Raw genomic sequence first — 26,335 nt, 5'->3', positions numbered from 1 at the left:
AGTAGAGTCTTTATTAATGGTTTTCCATCTTTGAATCCCCAGTGCTTAGAATGGTTCTACACATAGAGTAGGCTTAAAAAATGACTGTTGAATTATTTCAGAAAATAACCGTGCACAAAGCAGTTAAACAATCACAAGACAACCTGCTGACAGAAATGAATATAAAGTTGTAGATATATCACTTAACTAGTACTGAGTATAATGGGATAGAGAAACAAGGAAGGATAATGGACAAAAAGAGGGGAGAAGGGGAGATAACCAATAATTATTCTGAACAAAGTTCTCAACATTTCCTAAAGCTACCTGCTTTCTGTCTCCATGATTTTTTTAAAAAGCTGATTCAGCATGTAAGCTTAAAAATAAGCTCTTTTCCATCCCTACCTATCTAAACCTGATTAATATTTTCAAAGTGTTTCATTGTTTTTCAACCTCTAGCTTATTACATTTTGAATCAAACTTTTTTTAACAAGAATTTCCAAATATGCTCGTTTCCACTTTGTTATGGGAGTCAATTTGATATAATGGAATGAAAGCTGTACTAGAAGTCAGAATTGAAAGATGCTTTGTATCCCTAATTCCATCACTAACAAAGCTACAAACTCGTCAACAAATCACTTTTCCACACTCCACACCCTTCACTCACAACCTCCCATTTTCTAAGACAGTCATTAGTTCCCTATGGCAGACATAACCTCGCCATTACCATACACCCACAATAAGCAGATATGCAAGTGTCATTGGGAAAAATTTCCTGTGCTCTCCAATGCAGATTCTCATCCCATAGATCATCTCATGAGAACACCAGGTACTCTAGGTGGTGACCAGTAAGTAAGATTCCCACTTAACCTATTTTTGTTTAGGGTAGTACAGAATGAGTCACACAAGATGAGCAAGCATGGCTGGCTTTATGAGCTAAATTTCAGATCTCGTTACATTGCTTCTTTTCCAGCTACTGTCAAGGGTACCACCTTCTTTTCAAGTCACCAAGGCTCACAACCTTAACGTCATCTTCAATGTCATATAACCTTACTCTCCACACCAATCACCCTATATATCTAATCAGTTGCCAAATCTTGTCATCTTTTTACAAACAAATAACTGATCTGTTCCCTTCTAGCTACTTATCTAGCCACCACAGTTCAGGACTTCATCACCTCTGCTTTGAAGCAACTACAATAGTCTCCTAATTGGTCTCCCAGCCTCAAGTCTCTCTTCACCAAACCATCCTCCAAAGTTACCTAAGTGATTTTCCTAATCCATGTCACTCCTATACTCAAAGTCCAGTGGCTCTTATTTAATCTTTATCCCATCCTTTTTTCATTTCTATTTTTTGTGAAAGTCATAATTATCATTTAGTAGCATCCATATAATGTCATTACATATACACATACTGGGAATACAGGCTCAAAGAAAAGTTTAATGATAGGAATATATCATTAAAAAAATGCATTGATCACTACTTTATGGAACTGATTAACACTAATCAAACTCTAAGTAAATAGTAAATCAAAAAGACCTGGGTTCAAATTTCAATGTGACCTTGGACAAGTCATTTAACCTTCCTCAAACACAGTTTTTTCATCTGGAAAAGAGGAAGTGGAAGAAGAGGAAGAGGAGAAGGAAAAGGAGGAAGTCGAAGAAGAAGAGGGAGGAAGAGGGGAAGGAAGAGGAGAATAACAACAATGATGACCTAAACATCGTTTTTTATTGGTGAGCATGGAATTAAAACAAGGAAAACTTGATTGTCTTGAGAAATATTTCACACATGCTACGTGTGAGGCTGGAGAAGTATTCTTGCTCTTCTGATGTGTTAGGGATTCAATGACTATAGATGTAATGTCTCTGTAATTTTTATTCCCCCAAAGTTAGGTAAATTCTGACAAAAATCTAACTCTTTGGCACTCCTTTTTAAAATGGAGACTAGTAACCTTCAATCAATAGATTATCACTTACCTTAAACTTTAGAGAGATAGAATAGTCTCAAGCAAAAACCCATTTACATACTACCTCCCAGTGTGGGCTATTCTTAAACTGCTTATTTATTTTATAAGTTTCCCATTTCAAAGGATGTCTTTTTTTAAAACTTGTCCCAAATTCTGGACAATGTATGTTACTTAGAGTCTTTAATGCACTAACTTTACCTCTGCATTTTTATCAGTCCTCTTTCAAAGTGTGTCCACATGAAATCTGACCCATTAAGTTATTAAAATAGATTTGTACTGAAGATAACAAAAATGCCTACTGTTTCAAGAGATTTTCATTGAAATAACAATTTTTAAATAACCTTATTTATGTATGTTTCTAGGGCAGGTAAGAGTAACCAATTCCTCTTGGGAGAAATGCACAAGGCACATCCTCCTGGTCACCAAAAGCCACTGAAACTTAGGGTTTGGAGAAGTCTCCAATCGCACTGATGGAATTCTAAGTTAATCGTGAAGCCAACCACTGAGTAATTAATTGTAATGTCCAATCTTGGCTCAGCAGGAGAGTAAATACTCCTACCTCCTTTCAGCAGACAAGTGGGAAACTAAGGGGAGAGGAATGCTACATATTATCAAAAAAGTCATCTTCTCTATTGGTTTTGCTTAACTATGTTTTCTTTGTTTACAAGAGAAAGTTCATTGAGCAGAAAAAAAAAAAGAGTATACCAGAAATGACTGAGAAAAACAAAAGAGGTCAATAAAAAAATTGCTCATTGCTTAATACAAAGCATCCAAGAACCTGGGGAAGAAAATAAGAAATAGAGAACAGAAGGATCCAGAATGGCTAAACAGGCTGCTTCAGGTAGTGACTGGCATGCTGGCCACCAACATACCTAAATATTTCATTCTTTGACAAACATGGTATGATTTTCAAATTACAGGTCTAAAATTTGTTCTTACACTAAGTCTTGGATCCTCCATGAATAAAATAGGGATTCAAGGACTCATGGTCTCACTGGTAAGGATATTCTTTCTACCAAACCAAATCCTCCATCATTTAGTAGAGGAGTTCTTAACCCCTGGTAACATGGACCTTTTTTGTGTCATGTACCTCTTTGACAGCCTGGTGAAAATCTATTAACCTCTACTCAGGATCATGTTTTAAATGCATTAAATAAAATATATAGGATCACAAAGGAAACCAATTATAATGAAATAAAGATATAACTTTTCCCCCATCCAAGTTCATGAACTTCCTGAAGTCTATTCAGGAGTATATTGACCTCAGGTAAAGAAACCCTGATTTAATAGAAAGTCTTTTTTAAGTTATTACAATAAAAAAATTCATCACCCTGAGGCTAATCTGGTGCTTTATCTCTCCCAATTTAGTTAGACAGATTCTTAGATGACAAGAAAGTTACTATGTTGAAAGTGTTTCCAGCTTGATAGTATCTGAATTCTCTTCCCCCTCTATATCAGAGTTTTTTAAAGGTTGATCCAGGAATAACTAGGATTGATGAGATCCTTTCAAGTGATCCTCAAAATCAAAATTATTCTCATAATGCTAGTAAAGATATTTTAATTTCTTATGCAGTAAAGGGCAATAAAAATAACACTCATAAACAAAAGCTCTTTAGGATCCTCAATAATTCAAGAGTGTAAATGTCAAAAAGTTTGAGGAACACTGCTCTATACTATCTCATTAGGTGATATCTCATCAGTTTCCATGGATTCAATTACTTCTATGCTGGTGATTCTCAAATCTACTTATTCAGCCTCTAACGTTTCTTCTGACTTCCAGTCACATCTACAACTGCCTATTTGACATCTTGAACTTAATGTTGCAAAAATATCTTAAACTTGACATGTACAAAGCCAAACTCATCTTTCCCCCAAAACCCTGCCCTCCTCAGAAGTTCCCTATTCCGTCAAGGGTACCACCAACCTACAAGTCATGCAGCCTCAAAACCTAGGTATCATCCTCAACTTCTCTCTTTCACTCCACATATCCAATCAGATGCCAAATCCTGTCCATTTTACCTCTAAAATATCTCTTGTAGATGCAAGATCCCTTCTCTCCATTCACTCAACTACCTCCCTAGTATAGGTTCCTTATCAACTAGAGCCTGGACTACTGCAACAGCCTGCTGACTCAAGGCAGATTCAAGTGTCTTCCCATTCTGGTCCATCCATCTCCCACTCAGCTGCCAAAAGTGATCTTCCTAACACACAAATATGGTCATGTCATTTCCCTCTACCCCATACTCAGTAACCTATAGTGGCTCCTTATCACCTCCAGGATCAAATATAAAATCATCAGTTTGGCTTTTCACAATCTGGCCTCTTCTTATCTTTCCTCTCTTCTTATACTTTACTCCCCTCCTCTATGATTCAAAAACACTGGCCTCCTGGTTCCACACACAAGACACTCCTCCCAACTCCAGCCTTTTCACTGCCTGTCCCCCATGCATGGAATTTTCTTCCTCTTAGCTTCCCTGGTCTTCTTAAAGTCCCAGATAAAACCTCACCTTCTTCAAGAAACCATTCCCAGTCCCTCTCAGGGGACTTACCTTTGACATTACATGAAATTTATCTAGTATATAGCATGTATGTACATAGTTGTTTACATTCTGTCTTCCCCAGTAGATTATCTACTGGAGGGCAGAAGCCCTCTTTCCTTTTTCTTTATCCTCAGCACTTGGTACAGTGCCTGGCACACAGGAGAAGTTTAATAAATAACAAGTATTTATTAAATAAATAGCCTACTAAAATAGCTTTCAAGAATCCCAGGACATCACTACACTACGGCAAAATACTAGAGGCCATCAAGTCCAACCCCCTCATTTTACAGAACAGGAAAATAAGAACCAGCAAGTTTAAGTGATTTGAGGAAGATCACACAGGTAGTAAGGGACAGAGTAGATGTCAAACCCATGTCCTGAAACTCCAAATCCAAAGTTCTTTTCGTTATACCACAGGAAGGTAAATGATCCCTGCAGCCTCAAACCACAGCTGAAAAAATGACCAGGCCATCTGCCCCAAAGGAAGCATCCTGAAACACAACTGTGGCTGCAGCCTGGTTAGATGGGCTTTGAAACTGAGGTACAATCACACAAGCAACTGGTAATGTAACTAGTGCAATGATGAATAAGGATTCTTTCTGAAGAGAGGTGCCCTATATTACACGGCTAAAAATTAAAAACTATATTTTTAAAAATCCTCTTCCCCTTTTCAACCAGCTAAGTCTTGGAAGCTCCACTGGAGAGATATATCAATAACTGGGTCATAAGAAAAGAGTTCAATTTGAAAGCAATGAAAAACTGACCATAGTACTTGAGGAAGGGAAATAAGGAATGAGTATAAAAGTAAAAGGCAGCCTGAAACTCAGTCAGGGCCTAATAACAGAAACAATTGGGAACCACTATAACAGCACAGTCAAATAGCAAAAGGCTATTTCTAAGGCTTCTCAGGTACTAGGAAACTCATAAGGCATTAAGTACCTCAGTGCAGCCAATGAATGAGAAAAAAGAAAACATATACTCTACTAAGAAGAATGGATTAAAAACTAACACTTATAGCTACTCTCTGGGTCAAATACAGTTCACGATCCCCAGGAGATGCAAAAGCCTATAGTACAGGCAACGATAATACACCCACACACTGAATCCACTTCTGCATAGAGGGTAAAGGTCAAAGGAATCAGCTGTCTTCTTTCACACATACACAGATTTTTAGCTGCCAGATAGTCTAGTGCCTAGACATCAGTTATTTTCTCCTTAACAACAGACTCTCACCACTGACCTTAAAATTAGCCAATTATTTTGCCATAAAATTACCCCCCAACTTTAACCCTGTTTTGCCATCTTTTTCTTTAACTTCCAAAATTTAATTTTAACACTAAAGATGAAAGTGATCCAAAGATGGATTATTTAGTCATAAGAACCAAGAAAAATAGGTCTAATATTATCTCAACATTCTCTTTAGTTTTTATTTACTTATAATACAAATCTCTCTAACACTAAGAGTCAAGATGTTGTGTATACAATAATAAACTCTAGCCTTCTGATTTACTCATATTTTAAGTATCATGTTGTTAATGAATCACTTCATTAAATAATTTAAAGAACATTCAGGATGAGCCTTCTTAAGTTTCAAGAATATAAGGTTCTAAGAAATACACATAGCCATTAAAGGTCAAGTCTATCCAACAGAACTACTGATGTCTCATCTCTAACACAAACTAGGATTTTTCAAAACTCAGCTAGTACAATTTATGTAAACATACAACCTCTTCAGTAGCTCGTCTTATGCATTCCTTCTAATCTTTCATTTTAAAACTTTCCAGTCCTTTTAACTTCCTATATCAAAGCAGACTTCTCCCTAAATTGTTTCAGCTACCTATTACTGTACCACAGTTATAGTCAAACAGTGAAATAAGTCAATTTATATATTTATGGTTCATAAGCCACAAAAATTCTATAGACTATAGTTTACCGTATATTTTTTGTTGAAAAAATTCTTATTTATATTATTATTATCTAATAGAATACTAGGCATGTATGTGGTATGACATTGGAAAGTGCAATAAATTGGGATACCTAGGTGGTTCTATGCCTGACTTCAACACTAACTAGCTGAATGACTTTGGCCAAGTCACAATACCTCTCTAAGCCTTAGTTATTTCAGAAGTAAAATGATGAAATTAAACTGCATACTCTCTAAGATCTCTGCCTGATCTAAAATTCTGTAATTTTAGGAAATTCACAAGACCAGTCCTTTTTCTAAAAGTGAATTTAAAATGTATATGGATGACACAAGTCAGATACAACATATATACAGTCACATTCTTCCAGGCATGTTTATTTTTAAAAACTATGATGAAGAAAATGTGGCTTATTCTACTCATTCGAAAAGCATTTAATATTATTCACCCCAAAGTCATTATTTCTCGCATGACATTTCTTCCCTCAATATATCAGAAATTCAGTATTTGATACCATGGTTGACTCAAAAGTATTATATGATGAACTGATTCACCTGTTCTCTAATGAAGTTGAAAATAATTCTTCAGATTTGAATTTCCAGAATTATGTACAGTGGTGATGAAAACCATATGTTGGAAGCTATGACTTTTCTGTCAAAAGAAAAAGCCAGAAGGAACAGCCTTAATTTTCCTGGGAACCAGCTGCAACAGAATGAATCCTAATCCTGCTCCAGCTGGGACAACGGCGGCAGAAGGGTGAAGTCGCTCCTAGTCTAATTATGATAGTTCATCTGCTACAAATCCTTTGTGCAATGACTCCACCCAAGACTACCCAACAATAAACAACTTTATCAGAATGGAACTCCTAGTCTTTACATTTACCATGTATTCATTCCTAAAATATTTTAAAATACATCATAAAAATGGTTATTGTCACATTTTACAGACTTGCAAAATCATCTATTTGGTCAGAAAATAAAAAACAGTGTCAGTTTTCAGTTTGGTAATTGGAACCTGGATTGAGTTCTACCAGCCTGATAAGAACTAAGTCAGTTTACAGTTTCCAGAAATTTGACAGGAAAACAGGGGGGAAAATTCAAAGGCTATCAAGAATATTCTCACAAATTCAAGTAGCATAAATAATGGAAGAATAATATTTTCCTGATTTGTAGATCTGTACCTATGATTTATTCCTTTCTAATAAGACTAGTGTGAAAATAAACTGACTTTCTTACCTGAAATCATGCCAGACAATTAGCCTGGTGAAAAATTCAATATATAGTGCCTTTCCTTTCTATTCACTTTTCATGAGAATTTGTCATGAAAAACAAAGATTATATTAAGACAGATGTCTGTTTATATTCCTAACCATATGTGGAAAAAGTTTTCTGCATTTTCTCTATTTTGTCAGTTTTTTGAGAAGGAGGGAGAGGACACTGGTGCAAGCAGGAATGGGTGGCTAGTATGACTAGTATGATAGAGCAGGGCATTACGTTAGCTCATGGTACTTGTAAAACAGTACAAAAGCAAGAAATGTTAAGGTAATGAGCTTAAATCCTTACCTGGAACAGTTGATAAGAGGCAGCACGGCATAGTGGGTAGGGGACTGAATCAAGAGTCAGGAAGACCTGGCTCAAACATTTACTATGACCCAAATAAGTCACTTAATTTCTCTGTGCTTCACTTTCCTCATCTGTAAAAAGAAGGAGCTGGATCTCATGATCTCTAAGGCCCCTTCCAGCTCTAAACCTACACTCTTATGATTCTATGAAACAGTCACCATGGTGGAGAAAGGACAGCTAGGTGTATATACATAATGGAGATATGAGTGTCTATCCACAGTATTTAAGTAGGTGACTAGAAGGGTGGAAAATTCATGATATACCATTGACTGAAAACACTGAGATAGGTCTTCAACTATTTGCAAAGCTGGCATAAGGGATTGCAACCACACTTAAGGAAAATATAATTTAAATCGTCATAGACACATTTCCATCTGAGGAAAAATATTCTGGCTCTTTAGGCCATAAAAGGATAGTTATGCAAAGAAACTCGAATTCTTGTTTATTCACTTGTGTTTCATCCACTTTGAGGATTGTTAGCAACAAATTTTTAATACCAGACCAACTTCTCCCCTGTAACCAAGCACAATCTTCAGTCATTTCCTCCAATCACCAAGCAAAATATAAATGTAAAACATGTACTATTAATGTTAATAAAATATAGTCTTGAAGATAAATCAACTAGAAAACCAAAATAATTTCAAAGCCTAAATTAACCACATTCACTACTTCCTTATTGTTGTGGATAACAGAAGACTAATGATATATGGTTAAGGAAAGTTTCCCTACATGGAATTAAAATGTATACTAACACAGTCTTCTTCATTTTCAGCATTACTATTTAGTGATACCCTCCCCCAAGCATAAGAATTAAAATTTGTAATTTCAGAAGTAGCATACCAATTTATTTCTAGTATATAGCATATTTGCTCTTCTAAGCAATTTTAAAACACTGTATAAAAACATGTCTCTTCACTTGGTAACTACTGTGTCATTTCATATAATTTGTTGACTATTCTGAACATATTTGATAAAACAAGAATTCAACATAACACCAAACAATCATTTTGCCAAGCTGCCAGCCAGAGAAAAACACACATCCTTCGATCCAAAAACAGCAACCACTCAGTCTCTACTAGTCATAATGATAAAATATCAGAAAAGGCAAATAAGTGTACTTACCTATATTATTCTTACCTAAGATATGCTTTTTGTAATAGATCATGAGAAATAAGATTACTATAAAGTCAATAATAAAACAGTCTGCTTTTAAAAACAACAAAAACCCTATCAATTTCTTCAGGATTCACAATCCTTGGTTATTATTCTTAATTGTTAATACGTTGAAAGTCAAATCTCATTGCAACAAACATGATTGTATCAAAATCTGGGGTCCCAGCCCCAGTCAATGGCCAATTTATTTTAAGTAACAGTTAATTCAACAAAATTACACTGCTTGGACAGCCTACAGAAATCACTGGATAGGCGTATGAATTGTACTTGATGACTACGAATTATCTTTTTGCTAATAATCAAATAGAAAACTAATCCAATCATCACTTTATCCAGAGACATCTCTGTCCCCATTCTCCTTTCAAGTTGAAAAATTAAGGAAAATAAAACTTTATTCCAAGGAATTCATCTATAAACTAACTTTATAATATGCCACAGTGGAAAGATTATTGGTCTTAAGAGTCAGAAAATATAGGTTCAAGTCCAGGCTCTGATACTAAGTAATTTTTGGCACATCAAATAAACTGAACTGTGCCCCTCAGTTTCTTTATCTGTAAAGTAGAGATGATAATAATACTTGGAGCAGGTACATACTTGTTATAACAAAGTACTCTGTGTATGCTCTCTAGAAATGTAAGCTATGTATTACACAATTTGCTACACTATAATAAAAGAGTAAAAATATTGTGGACTAAACAAAATGCAGAAATACTGATATCAATGTTTTAAGTTTATTGCATTTAAAAAGCCACTACAATTTTATGGTAGAGAAAAAATAGGTATGTGCCATTTAATCATCTCTTACCACATTTTTAATGTAGGAGATAGAGTGTGGTAAAAGAAAACAAATTTTAAATCAAGTCCTCTCAGGATGGGTGTGGTAGCTTTTGCCAGTAATCCCTACAACTAAGGGAGGCTGAGGCAGGCAGATAATACTTGAGTTCCAGGTTGTGAGTCCTGGCTCTCTTTTAGACTGAGGTGTCTTCAATAAATCAAAACTAATAATAGTGAGCAGGCTGCCTATGGCAGCTAGAACCAAACAAACCAGGCTGGAAAAACCAAGTAGATTAAAGCTCCCATACCTATCAAAATACCTACTCCTGACCCCCTAGACTAGAGAGATAGGGAGATCTCGGTCTCCTCCTCCAAAAAATCAAGTACATCCAGTACCTCATAACAGAAAAGGCAACTAACAAAATGAACTTCCATGATCAAAAGGAATAATCTAACAAAAATAGGCAATTTTTCAATTCTCATTAGTACACAGAGTTCTAATATTTTTTATCCTTCTAGTTGATCATTATTTTTTTTGTTCCTCATAATAAAGGAGAAAAAACATTCGACCTGATATTGTGCTCAAGTAGGACCGTGGAAAGACTTTATTTCACACCTAAAACCACAAATATGTCAACCTTTTACTTTTCTCAACTTTATACTAAAGCAAAGATGTATTTTTACCATTGTACTTAGACTACCATGAAATGTACTTGAATTTTTAAATATTTTAAAACTTCAGATAAATTCATACTCATGAAAATTTCTTAAAACTAACCCAAAGCAGACAATAAAATATTAGTCCAAAGACTAAAGGATCTGACTCATTAGAATGGTGAAAAAATACTAACAAACAAGATAACCAACTGCCTATAAGAAAACCAAGTCAAAAAAACATGTAGCATTTGCTGTTTTATGTCCTGAGACATGTTTTAAATTTCTAAGATAATGGTTTTCTGTTAATAAGCCCAGGGAGCATTTAGGATCATAGGATTTTAGCAAGTGAAACACTTGGAGATGATTTAGTCCAAGCCATCATTTTAAAGATAAGGAAACTAAAAGCTCAAAAATGTTAAGTATAAAGGCAGCATAGTGAAGGAGATAGAGCACTGGATATATACAGGAGACATGGTTTAAAAGCCTGGTTTCCAATACTTAAAATAACTTTATGGCCATGAATAGGCAAGTTATTTAGCTTCTCTAAGCTTCATTTTCCTCATCAAGTTAATAATACGTATAAACTATCTGCTTCTTGGAGTGAGAGGGAAAGATTTGTAAAACTTAAAGTACTATTAAAAAATATATACATGAATTGAGATGTCAAAGGTCACACAGGTGAGTGAGCCAGGAGTGGAAATCAGGTCTGCTAACTTCAATATTCTTTCCAGTACACCACACACTTAGACAAGGTTTCACTCACAGACTCCTCCAGACACATTTGGCAATCTTATCTATACAGTGAACCAGTTTTCTAAAACTACAGAAGACAAAAAAAATTCATTTATTTGGTTAGTTTTTAATGTATATACATTAAGTACACATCATTCAGGAGAATGTACCTTTCTAGCAGTAGAAGATGGACTTGTTCAAAAAACAAAGAACTAAAAATGACTAGAGGCCAAACAATCTGGATTCTCCAGGACACAAGGAAAAAAAAAAGATGGGCTTGAGATAAAAAAGTACTTTACTAAAAGCATGCTTTCCAATCCCCCAAATGCAACTATTGTAAAAACTAATGTGCAGAAATGACCTTCAAAGGAAGATGTTCAAATATAAAATTTCATGAAGACTAAATGTAACCCTAATTTTGCAACTTGATATGGAAAAAAGGAAAAGTATAAATGGTATCAACTATGGATGCCAAAGTGATGTATTTATCAGTTTTTACAGGTAAATTATCAGTTCATATTATCCTGTGATAAGTAGTACACAGAATAACTATTAATTTAGCATATATTATCAATCTCTACAGCTAGCTCAGATATTTTCTTCCTAAAACACATAAATCACTCTTTAATTGTCCAGCAAGTTCTTACTATTTATGAACATGCTATTAAAGACCTGAATTCTGAAAATGACTTAAAAATAAGAAAATTTTCTGAACAATGACCTTTCAGGGAGAAAAAAGTCAAATCTACATTCAATTAGCAGAACTGCAGAATAGCAGAATTCAATTATAGAATATCACTGTTACAGAAAAAATGAAAAGAGTCTACTCAGGTTATTCTGCATTACTAGCAGGACAATTTAGATGATTCTTGCATTTAACTTTATTATCCCACCCATACTTTTATCTAGTTGATGTAAGGTATTCCAGAGAAGGCAATATCTTGCTTTAACTTTAACTATTCCCCATTTATGCCCTTCTTTTTCCTTATCACAAAATAATTATCCAGAGTGGATTGTTTTGGTTCTTAAGAGAGTCCCAAACAGTTTCATATAACAGTTCTTCAAGGAAGATAGCTAGAAAACACCTAAAATAATAAGAGAAAAGAAAGAGGGGAAATGGATCTACTAAGGTAGAAGGAGGGACACAGTCTCTACAGTACTTTGCATTATGATTTAGAGTTAAACTTTTCTTTATCCTTAAGAAAATTTTATTCAAGAAATTCACTATCAAAAACATTAAGATGACTCTCAAGCACTATCTTATGTCAAAGATATCTTCAATCCAAATTTCCTAGACTCTGTCATCCTATACAACTAGTGTTTCAGTGACCTGCACACACATACAAAAACCTACAAAAAAAAAAATTTTTTTACATCCAAATTCTGTCAACTCAGAATTTAACATTGTGTTAAAGTGATATTAAAAAAGTGTAAATATTTCTTGCCCAACCATATTACTAAGTTCTACTTAACAAGTTAAACTCAGCAAGAACTACTAAGCAATTATCAGAGCTTTATCTCACATTTACATAGCACTTTAAGATTTACAAAACAATTGCTTAGCAACAACCCAAAAAGGGTAGGTAGTACAAGAATTATCTTCTCCATTTAACAACTGAAGTTTGGCTTACAGAAGTTTAAGTGACAGGTCTAAGGTTTTTCAGCCAACAAATAAAAGAGCCAGAAACCAAAGCCATATCCTCAAGAGATTCTAAATGCTCTCTCATCAATACAAAGATTTAGGAGAAAGGAGATGGCAAAAAAAGGCACTCAAATCATATGAACTTAGTTGATGGAACATTTCCCTTGAGAAGAGCACACCCCTGATAATTCAATTCAATATACAATTATTAAGAGTTTCCCACCATATGGAAGGCACTGTATGAGGTGCCAGAGATATAAAGATAAAAATGACATAGTCCCTGCCCTCAAGGACCATACACTCTTCAATAATGAGTTTTTAAGATTAATTATTTCTCTGCTTGGTAGTCCTACTGATTCCTAGAACTTAGGACTCAGTCAGAATCATAATTTGGAGGCCTTGTCCTCAGCTGTGCATTACCTTGAGCAAGTTACAAAAACAAATCTATAAAAACCTTTGATCCTATGAATTTCTTGGTGTCTCAGTTTCTTCATCTGTGAAATACCTAGAGCAGGTATTTGCTCTAGGTAGTGGAATGAGTTTAAAAAAAAAACAACTGGTTTCTGGTCCCAGTTTGTCACTAGTTAGCTAAGAACCTAGGGTAAGACATATAGCATCTCTGGATCTCAGTTTCCTCAAATATAAAATGAGGAAGTTGAATTAGATAATCCATAAATCTCTCCTAGATTTATAACCCTTCGGTTCTAAAGATTCATTCTTGCCCTAATTCATAGGATAAAACACCGCTTTTATTTAATCTGCATAACTACAGTTGCTTTTGTTGCTCATATTAACATACATATATTGAAATACAAAATGAAAAATTAACATAGACAAACTACAAATTACTTCCACATATAGATCACTTGATAGCAATAGCAGTATTCAAGATTTCCTTCATCTAAATTTTGCTTTCATTCTTCAACTTTGACCACCCTTCTTACAGATGAAAAGTTCTTATTTCACTGAAATACAGAACCAAGTATTTCAATTCTTTGCTCACCCTGCTTCTTTACTACATATTCAACACATGTTCAAATGATGTATTAACTATAATACTATAAATGGGATACTTAACATTTCGATTTTTTACTCAACTCATTTGATTTCTGAGGTAAAAATAATGGTACCACTTCAAAGTACATAGGGGAAAATGAACCATAAATGGATTTGAAAATTCTATCAGGGTTAAATGGAACTGTTGAAATAAATTCTGCTTAGATTAATCAACAAAACAATCTGCTTTTTAAAAACGTGCACATGGTATGTCATAACACCTGGCATGAATTCAGGTCAAATCACAGATATTTTTATACTCATTAAGTTTTTAACTTAATGATCCTAGAGGTAGTTTCCAAGGTTTTAAGTAAAATGAAACTTTTTATACTAATTTGTTACGTGCGAATTTTAAAAAGATTCAGTCTATGGCCTAACAAGTTGGAAAATAAAAGAAACACATATGTAGTTAAGGAAACAAATTTAAATCACCCCTACATTGTTATCCTTGAAATTTTCACAAATAAAATATACTTTCAAAAAAGATATATTTTCAGTTACTATAATGTGAAGTGCAAAAAGTCTATACTAAACAAACACATTTCCATTCTACCTTCAAATCATTAGGATATTTAACTATCTCAACAATTAAACCAGAATTTTGAAAGCATGTTAATACCGTAACAGAGTCCCTGATAAAGGGAGCAGAACACTTACTAAGACTAACACTGAAAACTGTAGTATGACCAAAAGACAAAATTTCCTGAAGATATTACTCTTTGCCATGAGAACCAGTCACAATTTCAGTAAAAGCATGACACTCAGCACAGGTTTCAGATTTAGAATTCCTTCACTCTCTGATATCCAATGATTAGCAGTACATCCTGCAGATCAAAACAGATCTAAACTACTTCTCAGAAGTTTTAAAGTTTTGTTTTCCTTTTTAATGACAATCTAAATACCCAGGAGAGTGTGCATTTTTAGGCAGAATCATATTATCATCATTACTCCCCAACTGATTCATAACAAAGAAGCATTTCCAAATACCAGGAAAGAAATTCTTATCTATTAATGATACCACACAGAACTTACCCAACAGAAACAAAACACAGGGTTGATAACTGCAAAAAGATCCCTATTCCCAATGTTACATAAGAATATACACTTGGCTAGTTATGTGTATTTGCATCCTCTTATTTTATCAGCTATAAAAGAATGCTAATGCATATGACATACCTTATCCTTTTCATGAGGAAGGAGAGACACAGGAGGTAGACAGGAAAGAGACTCACAACTCTCTTTCCCATCCACATTGGCCGCTTTAGTGTTGAGCCGATAAAGAGGTCCATCTTTAAGAAGTCTACCATGGCCAACGGCACGTTTGACAGCCAATCGTAACTGCTGGTGAAAGACAGAGGCAGCACTGCCCCCAAACAACGCAGACACATCTTTCTGACCTTTCAAAAAACGTTCAATGTTCTTCAAAGTTGAGCCGCTGGACTCAGCCAAGCCTTCAACTGCCCGTTTGATAAGTTTATTCCAATCCACATTTTGTTTGCCATCCAACTTTCCATGATTCCGAGGTTTAGGAAGTGCTATTCGCCCAGGATTATCAGGATCTTTGTAAGAATTGAGTCCTTTATTCGAGACTTTTAAAATTGTTCCATCTTTAACACTCAATTCCAATTGTTCCAAAACAGTTTTCCGGTCCAAGCCATGGGACGAAGACACTGCATTGCATATCCTCTCTTCCGAAGGGCGCTGTTTTTGCTTCTTCACTTTTTTGATCGCCTCCAAAATCCACTCCGTATACAGCGGGTTAGCGAGTTTTACCATGGTGAAGAATTCTGTATATCCATAGAGTCGTTATCCCTTATCCTGATGCTGAATATGTTTCACACCATGGAAAAAAAGATTCTCGGAGGCTGGGAACCAGTTAACCATAGCATACAGTTTTCTGGCCTGAATCCCTTCTCCTTTCACAAAGAAGAACACTTTTCCCGCTACTAATTTAAAAACCAAACCAATCTAATGTTTGAAATGTCTGCATACTTCCCAAGAGATTCCTAAAGAGCACTGCAAAGACAGTTTTTCCTCAAAAGTTATAAGAAATCAGATCATCTCACAGCTCCTTTTGATGTCCAGGTTCACATGAGAAAAATGTACCTTACACCTGAAAGAAAAGCAAAATGTCAGTTTTCTATCAGTCTACCAAATATACAAATATATGTAAACACAGAGGTATCAAGTATTTAATAAGCACCAGTGTGCCTAGCACAGTATTAATACACTATAAAGGATATAAAATGCTTCTAGTAAAAATTTTCCAAATCAATCTTGTACACCCACAAAAAGGCAATCGCAGTTTGGAAACAATCTTTGACTTTAGGGTTCTGTGAGAGGTACCAGCTATTCTACAACCCCTGCTCACCAGTCTGTGAATTGCAACTGAGCTGCTCCTTGTTATCTTTCCCCAAGGAAACATTGGATACTTCAGCAAATGGACAGACTCAGTGGCAAGAATCCTGCAATGAAATCAACAGTGAATCTTCCATCTCCAAAAAAATTCCAGAATTTTTAGACCAGTCAAATCACTCAATCAATGTATAGTCAACCTTTAAAAAACTTTACTACTTCACACATTAGAAGAAACAGGAAACAGAATTTACACGTAAAAAGTTCAAAAAAATCTTGTTTCAAGTACAATACCATTATGTGTCCTAAATGGAAGCAACAAAAACACTGAATACAACTCAGCTAAAGTAATAAAAGCCAAAACAAAAAACCTTTTTTTAGTATTTCTGGATGCTTAAAATACTTTACAAGCAATAATTTAATTTATTCTGAACTTGTATAAAAACTCTGCAACTATGAACCATCAGTTGGACCTAATAGCTGTCAAAAGGTAAATAATATCACCTAATCTGCAGGTAAAATTCAAAGATGATAAGTGACCTGTCCAGGATCAAAGAAACGTCAGTGATAAGGCTGGGGAATAACCTCCATGTCAACTGTAGAGCACAGAAAAAATTTAGTGACTGGTTTTAACATATAATAAGGGAGAGAGAAGTCACACAAATATGACTTCAACACTCCCAGGCTGCTGTCCTGACAGGAACATGCTCCAGATAACAGATAAAAATATGCCAATATTGCCTCTAGTGAGACAAATTCTGTTATTCTGGCACTTGTAAAAATAATACATTTTAAATCTAAATCAGCATCCCCTAAAAGAATGATTTACTTAAAAGCTGAGGCTTAAAATCCTAGTATTACTTCAGTGTCTCATCAAGCACTTAGAAAGTACACTGCAAATATAAACAGAAAAAAAAAATGGGTCCTCAGCAACTATTCTCAATTACTACGTTAAAGTCAAAAGGGGATAAACGATTACCTCCAAAAGACAAAGTACTAGCATATATATGGAGAAAAAGTATTCAATTCTGAACCCACTAAGATTTTAGGCTGAGAGACAGATGCTTCTCATTTCAGTGAGGCCAAAAAAAAAAAATTTACAGAATCAGCCCAATAAATGTGATTATGCCTATGTTAAGGCTAACGTAAAGATGCTTCATTTTGATTTTAAGAAACCGAGAACTGTCCAGTTAATCAACCACGCAGGTACGCAAATGAACGACAACTACTGGGATCTTCCAAGCAGGCTTTTCCTTCGTTTCCATGCCTTCTGGATGCAGTGTCTCCAAACTGGACGCCCATACCTCGGAAAGTACAGTGCTTCACCTGGACGAGCATCACCATTAACAGCCCCTCCCCGCGGCCCCCGCTTTTTAAAAAAAGAGGGAAGGACAACTTTACAAACTTTAAATGGCAAGCCCTGCTACTTGCTAACGAGTCATTTCGCCCTTCCCATCAGGTCAAAACAGAAACAGAGGAGTAAGTTAACAATGAAATCACGTGGAGCAGCATCTCCCATTCCCGACACCTCCGGAGCTCCGGACTCCGCGCCCGCCCGGGAGCCTGGCAGCGCCTCTTGGGGAAGGACATGCCCAGGCTTCCGGGAGGCTCTGACAGGTCGGACAGTTCCCCTCGGAGCCCGAGCTCGTCGTTGACAGGCAGCCCCGGCCCGCCGCCCCCACCGCCCGCCCGCCCGGACCGGGACTGACAGCCCGACAGACACCACAACACACGTGCTGCCTCCTCCGCACCACAACACCCGCACGCCTGTCACCCGCCCCCCGCTGCCGGGCCCCCGTCCCTGCACAATCCCGACCGCCGGGCCGCGGACAGGGGAGCCCGCGGCTGAGGCGGCTGGCGGGAGGCGAGAGGAGGAGGAGGCAGGGCCGGCGGAGCGGGATCCCGGGGGTAGCCCAGCCCAGCCTGCGCCTCCAAGGCCTGCACCGCCCGCCCGCCCGCCCGCCCGCTCGCTCGTTCGCTCGCTCCCTTCCCCCGGGCCTGGGGCCGGGACCCGGGCCCGGCCGGCGTGTGGCAGGGCGGAAGGCCCCGGGAGCGCGGGGCCGGGACGGGGCCTGGGCCAGCAGCAGGCAGCCCAGCGCGCGGAGAAGCGGCAAGGGAAGCCGGGCGCCGGCTAGGCGCGAGGGGGCGGCCGCGGCGCCCCGGCCCGAGGCCTGGCGCAGAGCAGCGGGAGGCGGCGCAGGCCGCGGCAGGGCCTGCAGCCGCCCGCGGACCCCGAGGGGCGGCCAGGTGGGTCCCGAGGCGGTTCAGCCTCGGACTCGGCGGCGGGAGGCGGCCCCGGGTGGATCCACAGCTACTTACCAATGCGGTGGAGAGCCTGGATCCCGGGGCCCCGGGCTGGACGGCAGAGATGCCCCAAACTGACACGGCCGCCATCTTGGAGACAGTGAGCTTGGGGCGGGGGGAGGGGAGGCGGGGCGGCGGAACAGCCGCGGGGGGAGGGGGACGGTCGCGAGGGAACGGCGGTCGTGGAGGGGACGGGGGGCGGGGGTACAGAGTGGGAAGAGCCGGAAAAGCAGCGGAGGGGGAGGAGGGAAGAAGGGGGAGCGCCAGAGGTGGGGAGAGGCCGGGGAGCCGGAAGAGCCGGGAGGGCGAAGGCGCCTCTCAGGGGGAAGGGCCAGAGGGCGGGGCGGGGCGAGGGGGGGGCAACAGCCGCCTAGAGGGTCACGTGAGGCCGGTACAAAAGGCCAAAGCCAAAGTGGGAGGAGGACTTCGTGAGGAAGGAGACCAGCCATTGGGAGCCTCTTTCCCCCTCCAGATCTCCTTTAGGTTGTGCAGGGGCTAAGAAAAAGAAAGAGCTGATCTATCCCAGTTAACAGATGGGGAAACTAAGGCACCGAGGGTTGAATTGGGCCTCAGTGCCACGGAAGCAGCCACGTGGGGAGGATTGGCGCACCAGCTCTGCAACAAATTCATTGACCAAGTGCTCTCCTCGCAGCCCTTTCCAAAGGAAGCCGCGGATGTCATCCCCATTTTACACATGAGGAAACTGAGGCCCAAGTGCTTCAAGGCTAGGACAGACTTCTGACTCAAGTGCCCTTCGTGTCTGCCCTGCCTCAGGACTCTGGACCTTTCCTTCGCTGCCCGGTTCCATTGCCTCCGCCGCCTCCTCTGGGCCAGGATGGGATCCATCACTGCTCTGAGCGCCCTCCCCACCGCCCCCATGAACTTGATTTCTAATTCTCATCCTCACATGACTCTGCGAGCAACAACCCCCTCGGACTGCAGCTGCTTTCGTATTTATCTTAGCCTTACCGTTAATTGCAATCTCCATAACAGCGAAGCCTGTAGCTCCGATCCAATGGAAAATACACTTGAACACGGGAGTCTGAAGCTTGGGTGTGCATGCCAACTCCTGCATTTAGCTGTTAGCTGTGTGACCTTGAGCAAGTCTCTTACACATGGGGAAACCCATTTTTGAGACCAAGTTTCCTCATCTGTAAAGTGAGGACAATGGGACTTGCTGCTCCGCTGCTAATGGGGATGTATCAAGTAAGAGGTCAGTAAAGTGATCCGCAATCATAAATCGGTCTGTAAACGCCTGCTACTATTATAGTCTTAACTAGACATTCTAGCACTTGGGGTAAATTCAGTTGGAAGAGATGGGAGCCATGAAGTGTGGGGATGGGGGGTTTGAGGATGAGAAATATTCTAAGGTAAGTTAACTCATCAGGTTGTAATGAACCTGCACCAAGGTAATGGGTTTGAGGAGGCTGGAGAATTGGGAGGCAAGGGTCATGAATGGAGTGGACCATGAGTTAGAGAGTGTACTTACTGGGAAAGAGTGACCTGGAGATCCACAGATCACAATAAGGATCTGTGCAGGCTGGAATAAATTTTAAAGTTTGAATGGTGTTTGCTAAGTGATGGTCAAAGAGGGAGGGTCTGAAAGAGACAGGGGAAGGGGAAAGAAGTGTGCTAACCCCTCCTGGCCCTGAGCATCAGGGAGTGTGATAGAGGAAGAAGCCAGACAGGAGAAAGTTCCAAAAGTCTTCAAGGGAAAGCTAAGTTCTAGAAGAAGGAAGATGTCGCAGAAGACTCCATCTAGCATCATTGATTTAGAGTTGGAAGGGACCTCGGAGGTCACCTGCATCTACCTCCTTCACTTTAAAGATGAGGATACCAAAGGGCAAGACAGTTGAAATGTGCCAGAAGGGAATGGCACAGTCAGAATTCAAACTGAGATCCTCCATCTAAATCCAGTGATCTTTCCACTGCTCCAACTTAGAAGGTCGCTCCCCCTCCCTAGCAAGCATTCAATCATTCTAGGTTCTTAGCAAGCTGGACTGCTCGCTGTCCCCAGGACACTACATTCCATTTCTGCCCTTTTGCAAAAACTGTCTGTCTTCCATAATTAGAAAGCACTCCATTCTCACTACAACTCTATAGAATCAATCCCTAGATTTCCTCAAAAATCACCTCAAATGTTAATTTTAATTTCTTTAATTCTTAACGAAAGCTTTCCTGACACCCCTGTTGCTATAGCCCTACCCCCAAAATTAACTTAGGATATTTTTTGCATTTAATTTTCTATGTACATGCTTCCCATTCTCCCTGCCCCAGGATGTAAGCACCTAAGGGACCCCTGATTAATCTTTGTCTTTATTTTCCTGATGTCTAATACATAGTAGTTGCTTAATATTTGTTGAATGAATGGAGAGCAAAAGATGATTATTGGGGAGAGCCAGGGTTGAGTTTACTCAGGTGGCAGCAAACCACTTTCCACACTGATCTCACACTAATATGAGTCTGATTTGGGGTCCCCAGACCAGGCACCTCATTCTGGATGAGTTGTAGATGGAATTGGGAGGACAGCAAGTCTGCCCTACCTTGATGAAAAGGGGTCCTTTAAGAGAGCCATGAGAAAGTATTGCATGGGATATAGGCATCCAGAACACAAGCCCAATTGCCCTGTGTTAGTTCCATTTCTGGCTATTATTATATATCATCTCTCCACCTAAACTCATTTTCCTATTGCTCTTGGAGGCACCACCATCCTCCCAGTCACCCAGGCTCAAATGGTGTCATCCTCAACTCCTCATTCTCTTTCATCATCCCATATCCAATCTGTTGCCAAGTCTTGTCAATTCTATCTTCATAACATCTCTCATATATGCCTCCTTGTCTCCTCTGACACTGCCACCACCCCGATGCAGACCCTCTTCTCCTCAAACCTGTGATATTGCAGTAGCCTACTGGTTGATCTCCCTGCCTCAAGTGTCTCCCCACTCCAGTGTGTATCCTCCACTCAGCTGTCAAGCTGATCTTCCTAAAACACACATGTGACCATTTTACCCCTCCCCTACTTAATAAATTCCAGTGGCTCTCTCTCACCTCCAGGATCAAATGGAAAATCATGTTTGGCATTCAAAGCCCTTCAAAACCTGGACTTCTCATACTTTTCCAGTCTTCTTATACTTCTGGGTGTTATGAAGCTCAAATGAGACAATGGATGGAAAGCATTTTTCAAACCTGAAAGCTCTATCTAAATACCAGCTATTATTATTATTAGCCTACAGTCTGTACCACTCAACTTGTCTTTAACATGTACTACCATGTATTGTAAACATTCCCTGTCTCCCCAACTAGATTTTTTTATTCTCCCAACAACAAAAGCAGTGTGCCTTTTTAAATCCCCAAGGTCTACTTCTACATAGTAGGACCTCAATAAATGCTCACTGTTGATGATAATGGTGATGACAAGAATAGTTGATTATGATATGAACTGGAATGTACAAGTCCTATAAGAAAAATCTGGAGATTCTGCTCCACCTGCTGCTACATTCTAATCAAGTTACACAATGAGCTTACATTGTAATAGACTTGCAGTATAGATAAGGGAATAGGAGCCAGGCAAGAAAGTTTTGGCACAATGACTATAGCACAAGTAATTTGGTAAAATGCCTGCACTGGTAGATCCTGACCTGATCAAGCAAGAGTTTTCTAAGGATGGAAGAAACATGGGCTTATTTGTAGGCACCGTTGAAGGATCCAGTGGATAAAGAAATATTGAAGGTTGGATTGAGATTAGAAAAATTAGTGGGGACAATCTCATGGAGAAGACCTGAGGGGAAGTGATCAAGAATGCATATAGAGGGGTTTGCCTTAGTAAGGAGAAAGGCCACTTCTTAAGTCAAGATAAGAGTGAAGAAGAAGATAGTAAAGGATGAAATCTAAGTGAGAAGGGAAGAGGGAGAGCTCAGCAAATGGCTTCAATTTTTTCAGTGAAGTATGAACTTAAGTCCTTAGCTGAGAGGATAAGGGAGAGAGTGGCATGGGAAGATTGAGGAAGGACCAAAAGGTTTGTAACAGACCATGTAGAAAGTGGAATAGTGATCAGATTTTAGAGTATTTCTGTACTTCATTGAGGGCCTAGTTGAGATTATATAGCATAAATTTGTAGTGGACCCAGTCAGCATGAAATAGAGGAGTAGTTCATGGGAGTAAATAGACTGATGAACTTGAAAGTTACAATATTTTAGAAATCACTAATATGTGTGTTCAGGTCCTCTAGTGTGAGGGCAAGAGAATCTCCTGGGTATAGATAGGTAAAAGACGCCAAGATCTTGATTGGGGGATAAATTTGAATAGCACAAACCTCAATGAAGAAAAGGTTGATGAGTGGTGGTTGTAGGTAGAGGAAGAGTCTGAAAATGACAACCAGGAGCAAAGAATTGAGGTTGATGAACTGGAAGACTAAGATATTTGAGGAATAGTGGAGAGGAAGACTGTAAGCCAGATACTGAACTCTCTGAAAAAAGAGTGAATAACCTGGTGGCTAATAGATGACTATAACAAGCATTTGAACTGCGCAATATGGACAGAGTAAGCCTGTAAAGGGGAGCAGTTGTTGAGTAATAATGATAAAGGGACAGTCTAGAACTGGTGGCAAGGAGTAAGCGTGCTCCTCCATCTGGAAAGGTGAGGAAGCATGAGGGAAGGAGCACCTAAACTACTCCTCTATTTCATGCTGACTGGGTCCACTCATTTCTCTGCTGCTATCTCCACTACTTTTCTCTGCTCTGGCAAGAAATCCTAGCTGAATCAGCAAGGCACCTGTAGGGAGAGACAGGAGGAAGCAGATGCCAGTCAAGTCAAACCACCACCATTACCTTGACTACCACTTCCCCTCAGTAAGAAAGCCCAGGACCCTGAACCCAAGAGCCTTGGTAATAGCAATGCTTCCAGTCCAGTGCCCTCAGCCATCATCTTGGGAAGCAATCAGCCTCTGTGAACATACAACCTGCCATCTGTTCCTGAAGGTACTACAAGCCATAGCTACTGAGGGCCCAGAATAAGTAAATTCTTCCCATCAAAGTCCTTAGAACTGTCAAATGGCTCTAATCTGGGCAGCATACAAGAATTTTGTTCTGAGCCCCTGAAATGTTAGTAGAAGATGAGCATGCAGGGCTTAAAGTCATCTTAAAATTTATCTTTTCTTTTATTTCATGGGTTTCTATGGCCAAAGAAGACATCACCTAGTACCCAACCTATTGGTGACATACCTCTCTTAGTTGTGACTTGATTAGACTGGCCCTCAAACAGTAGACTCAGTAGACACCAGACTTTACTCTAAATTGTTCTAGCTTGGTAAAATCTGCCAGAGCTTATGTTTTACAACATGAACTTCAAAGACCCAAGGTTATAGCCATATCTCAATTAGGGGACTGAGTAGGACTTACAAGTATAAGAATGCAGAAATAGGAAACCACACTGAGGACTTATATGTAGTTTACGGAACACTTTCCTCACAACAGTCCTGTGACGTGGGTAATGTATTATCATTATTCCTCATTTAACACATAAGGCACAAAGCCGTGAAAGAGTCATGCAAACCTATAAGTGGTAAAGCTGGAACTCAAAGCTATGTCTTCTGAAGACCAAGTCAGATACACCTAAGTAAGAGTAAACAATGATTGATCTCTTAGAATGATGCTTCTCTTGCCATACTTATTAGCTATGGGAGTGAATTTAGGACTCTCCCAGCTGTAATTTGATATTTACAAAGGGATCCTAAATGACCCTCTGTGACTGATTGACTGATCACAGGCCTGTCTTAGATACTATAAAATGTGAAATCACCATTTCTTTCTGTTGACCTCTAGTAAAATATAAAGTGAGTGATTCATTGATAATATTCCACGAGGTTTTAATCCAGGACAATAAAGATGTTAAGGCAAAGGAGAATCAAATAACCCCTTTACTGAAGAAAACTGAAGCCATTTTCGAAGAGATCCCTCTTCCTCATCATCTCATAATCTCGAGGTAACCCTTTCTCCTTACCAAGGCAAACTCATCTATAGGCATCCTTGATTCTATCTTCTCCTATCTTCAGATTCAAAATTGCCCCCGCTAACATCCCCACCCTTCTCTTTCACTCACTCTCACTTTCTCTTTCTTTTTCACTCTCTCATTCTCTCTCCCCTTCAATTTCCCTATGGATCTTTCTCTACTGCTTACCAAAATGCCCATGTTTCTCCCATCCTTAAAACAGTTTTGCTTAATCTGACCATCTCTGCTAGCAGTTGTCCTATATCTCATTTCCCAGATAAATTCCTTGAGAAAGAAATCTACATTAGGTGCCTCTACTTCCTCTCCTCTTACTGTCTTTTTTTTTTAAGTTTACATATCTTTTTTTTTCAATCTGAAAAAATTTGTCTTCTCTCCCTCTCAGCCTAACCACCACCACCCCTCCAGTTGAATACAAAAGAAAAACCTAAGCACCGGCACCTTGTGTCTTCCATCTTCTTTTGAATGGTTCACAGTGTATCTCCTGAGGAAAAGCTACAAGGGACAGGACCAGGCATCTTCCAAACACGTCAAAGCAACCAGTTCTATCTGTGCCAGCACCAGGCAACATCCATCTCCTGCTGCCAGCCAAATCTTCCAAGTGAAAAGTGGAGAGCCTCTGGTGTAAAGAGCAACTCTCCTTTTGACTTCAGGCCTTCTATCTCCTTCTGCACCTGTTCTTTGAAGTTAGAGGAGAGACACCCTCCACTCAATGAAGAACATTCTCACACTTGGTCATACCCTTCTCAGCCCAATGATTCTGAACTTCTGTAGATCATCACCCAAACCCCATTCTGCCACCCATTGCCACTGGATTCTTCATTCCCATCCCCCTCAACCCTCCTGCCCCAAAGTTTCAAACTAACTCTACCCAACCCTTCCATTATGCCCTCTGGAATGCCTGTTCCATAGGCAATAAACTTCCTTCATCTTAAATCTTTTCCTCTCTCATTTTTTTGATGTACCAGCTATTACTGAAACCTGCCTCCCCACTTTGACACAATCTCCCTGGCCATTCTTTCCAGTACTGAATGTACTTACATTCATTCTCATTTGGTTCACTAGTCAAAGCAGGGGAGTTAGAATACTTCTTGCTCTCCATTGTCACTTCCAGGTTTTCCTTCTACCTCTAACATTCAGTAACCTCTCTTCTTTTGAGGTCCATGCTACTCATATCTAACATTCCAAAAAATCCTGATAGCTGTTGTTTGCAGATCCCCAGTTCTCTCTTCTTACTTCCTCAAATGTTGGGGGTGGAAGCTCAATTCCATGTGGACAGTCTCGGACGGGTAAAGGTGGGAACTTCTAAATCTTAGAGTTCTCATGAGGCCCCCCAGAAAACAGCAGGGAATCGAGGAGTGAGACCGAGCAATCTCGTGTATTTCCCCCTCTTCCCGTGAGAAACGTGATGGGAGGAGCATCCCCCTCAAGACTGTCCCGGATCTGGGCACACCTATTGTTATCTAACAGGCATGGTATTCAGGTGCAAATTACGTGGCCGGAGAGCTCAATTAGGGTCAGGAAAGCCTGAAGGCTCTCTTAGCTCGGGAGGGGCCGTTACAGGACAGAGGGCTCCGTTTTCCCTCTCTTCGCTCTCCCCTCCCCCTCTCTC

General features: G+C 39.4%; 2 protein-coding genes across 7 annotated transcripts in view; one reads left to right on the top strand and one right to left on the bottom strand.

The window, feature by feature from the left end:
• The window catches only part of KAT6A (lysine acetyltransferase 6A), a 152,175-nt gene extending 133,217 nt beyond the window's left edge, over positions 1-18,958 (bottom strand). For 2 of the 6 annotated variants that reach the window (XM_072635078.1, XM_072635079.1), the window contains exons 1-3: positions 18,736-18,957; positions 16,433-16,526; positions 15,238-16,174 (exon numbers count right to left, since the gene is read on the bottom strand). In XM_072635078.1, the coding sequence (XP_072491179.1) occupies positions 15,238-15,837 (600 nt within the window). In that variant the 5' untranslated portion in view covers positions 15,838-16,174; positions 16,433-16,526; positions 18,736-18,957. Of the gene's footprint in view, positions 1-15,237; positions 16,175-16,432; positions 16,527-18,735 lie in introns of all 6 variants that reach the window. The other 4 variants (XM_072635076.1, XM_072635081.1, XM_072635077.1 and 1 more) reach the window with 4 other exon arrangements.
• LOC140519257 (uncharacterized) lies at positions 16,872-25,659 on the top strand. Its single transcript, XM_072632118.1, has 4 exons — positions 16,872-16,906; positions 17,623-17,728; positions 18,034-18,663; positions 25,109-25,659. Exons 1-4 carry the CDS (start codon positions 16,872-16,874, stop codon positions 25,133-25,135), a joined length of 798 nt encoding a protein of 265 aa, XP_072488219.1. The 3' UTR covers positions 25,136-25,659.
• Positions 25,660-26,335: the final 676 nt, after the last annotated feature.

This window comes from Notamacropus eugenii, chromosome 1 (genome assembly GCF_028372415.1).
Source record: "Notamacropus eugenii isolate mMacEug1 chromosome 1, mMacEug1.pri_v2, whole genome shotgun sequence".
In the NCBI taxonomy this organism is placed as follows: Eukaryota; Metazoa; Chordata; class Mammalia; order Diprotodontia; family Macropodidae; genus Notamacropus; species Notamacropus eugenii.
Note: the sequence above shows the minus strand (reverse complement) of the source record. Positions and strands in the feature narration are given on the sequence as shown.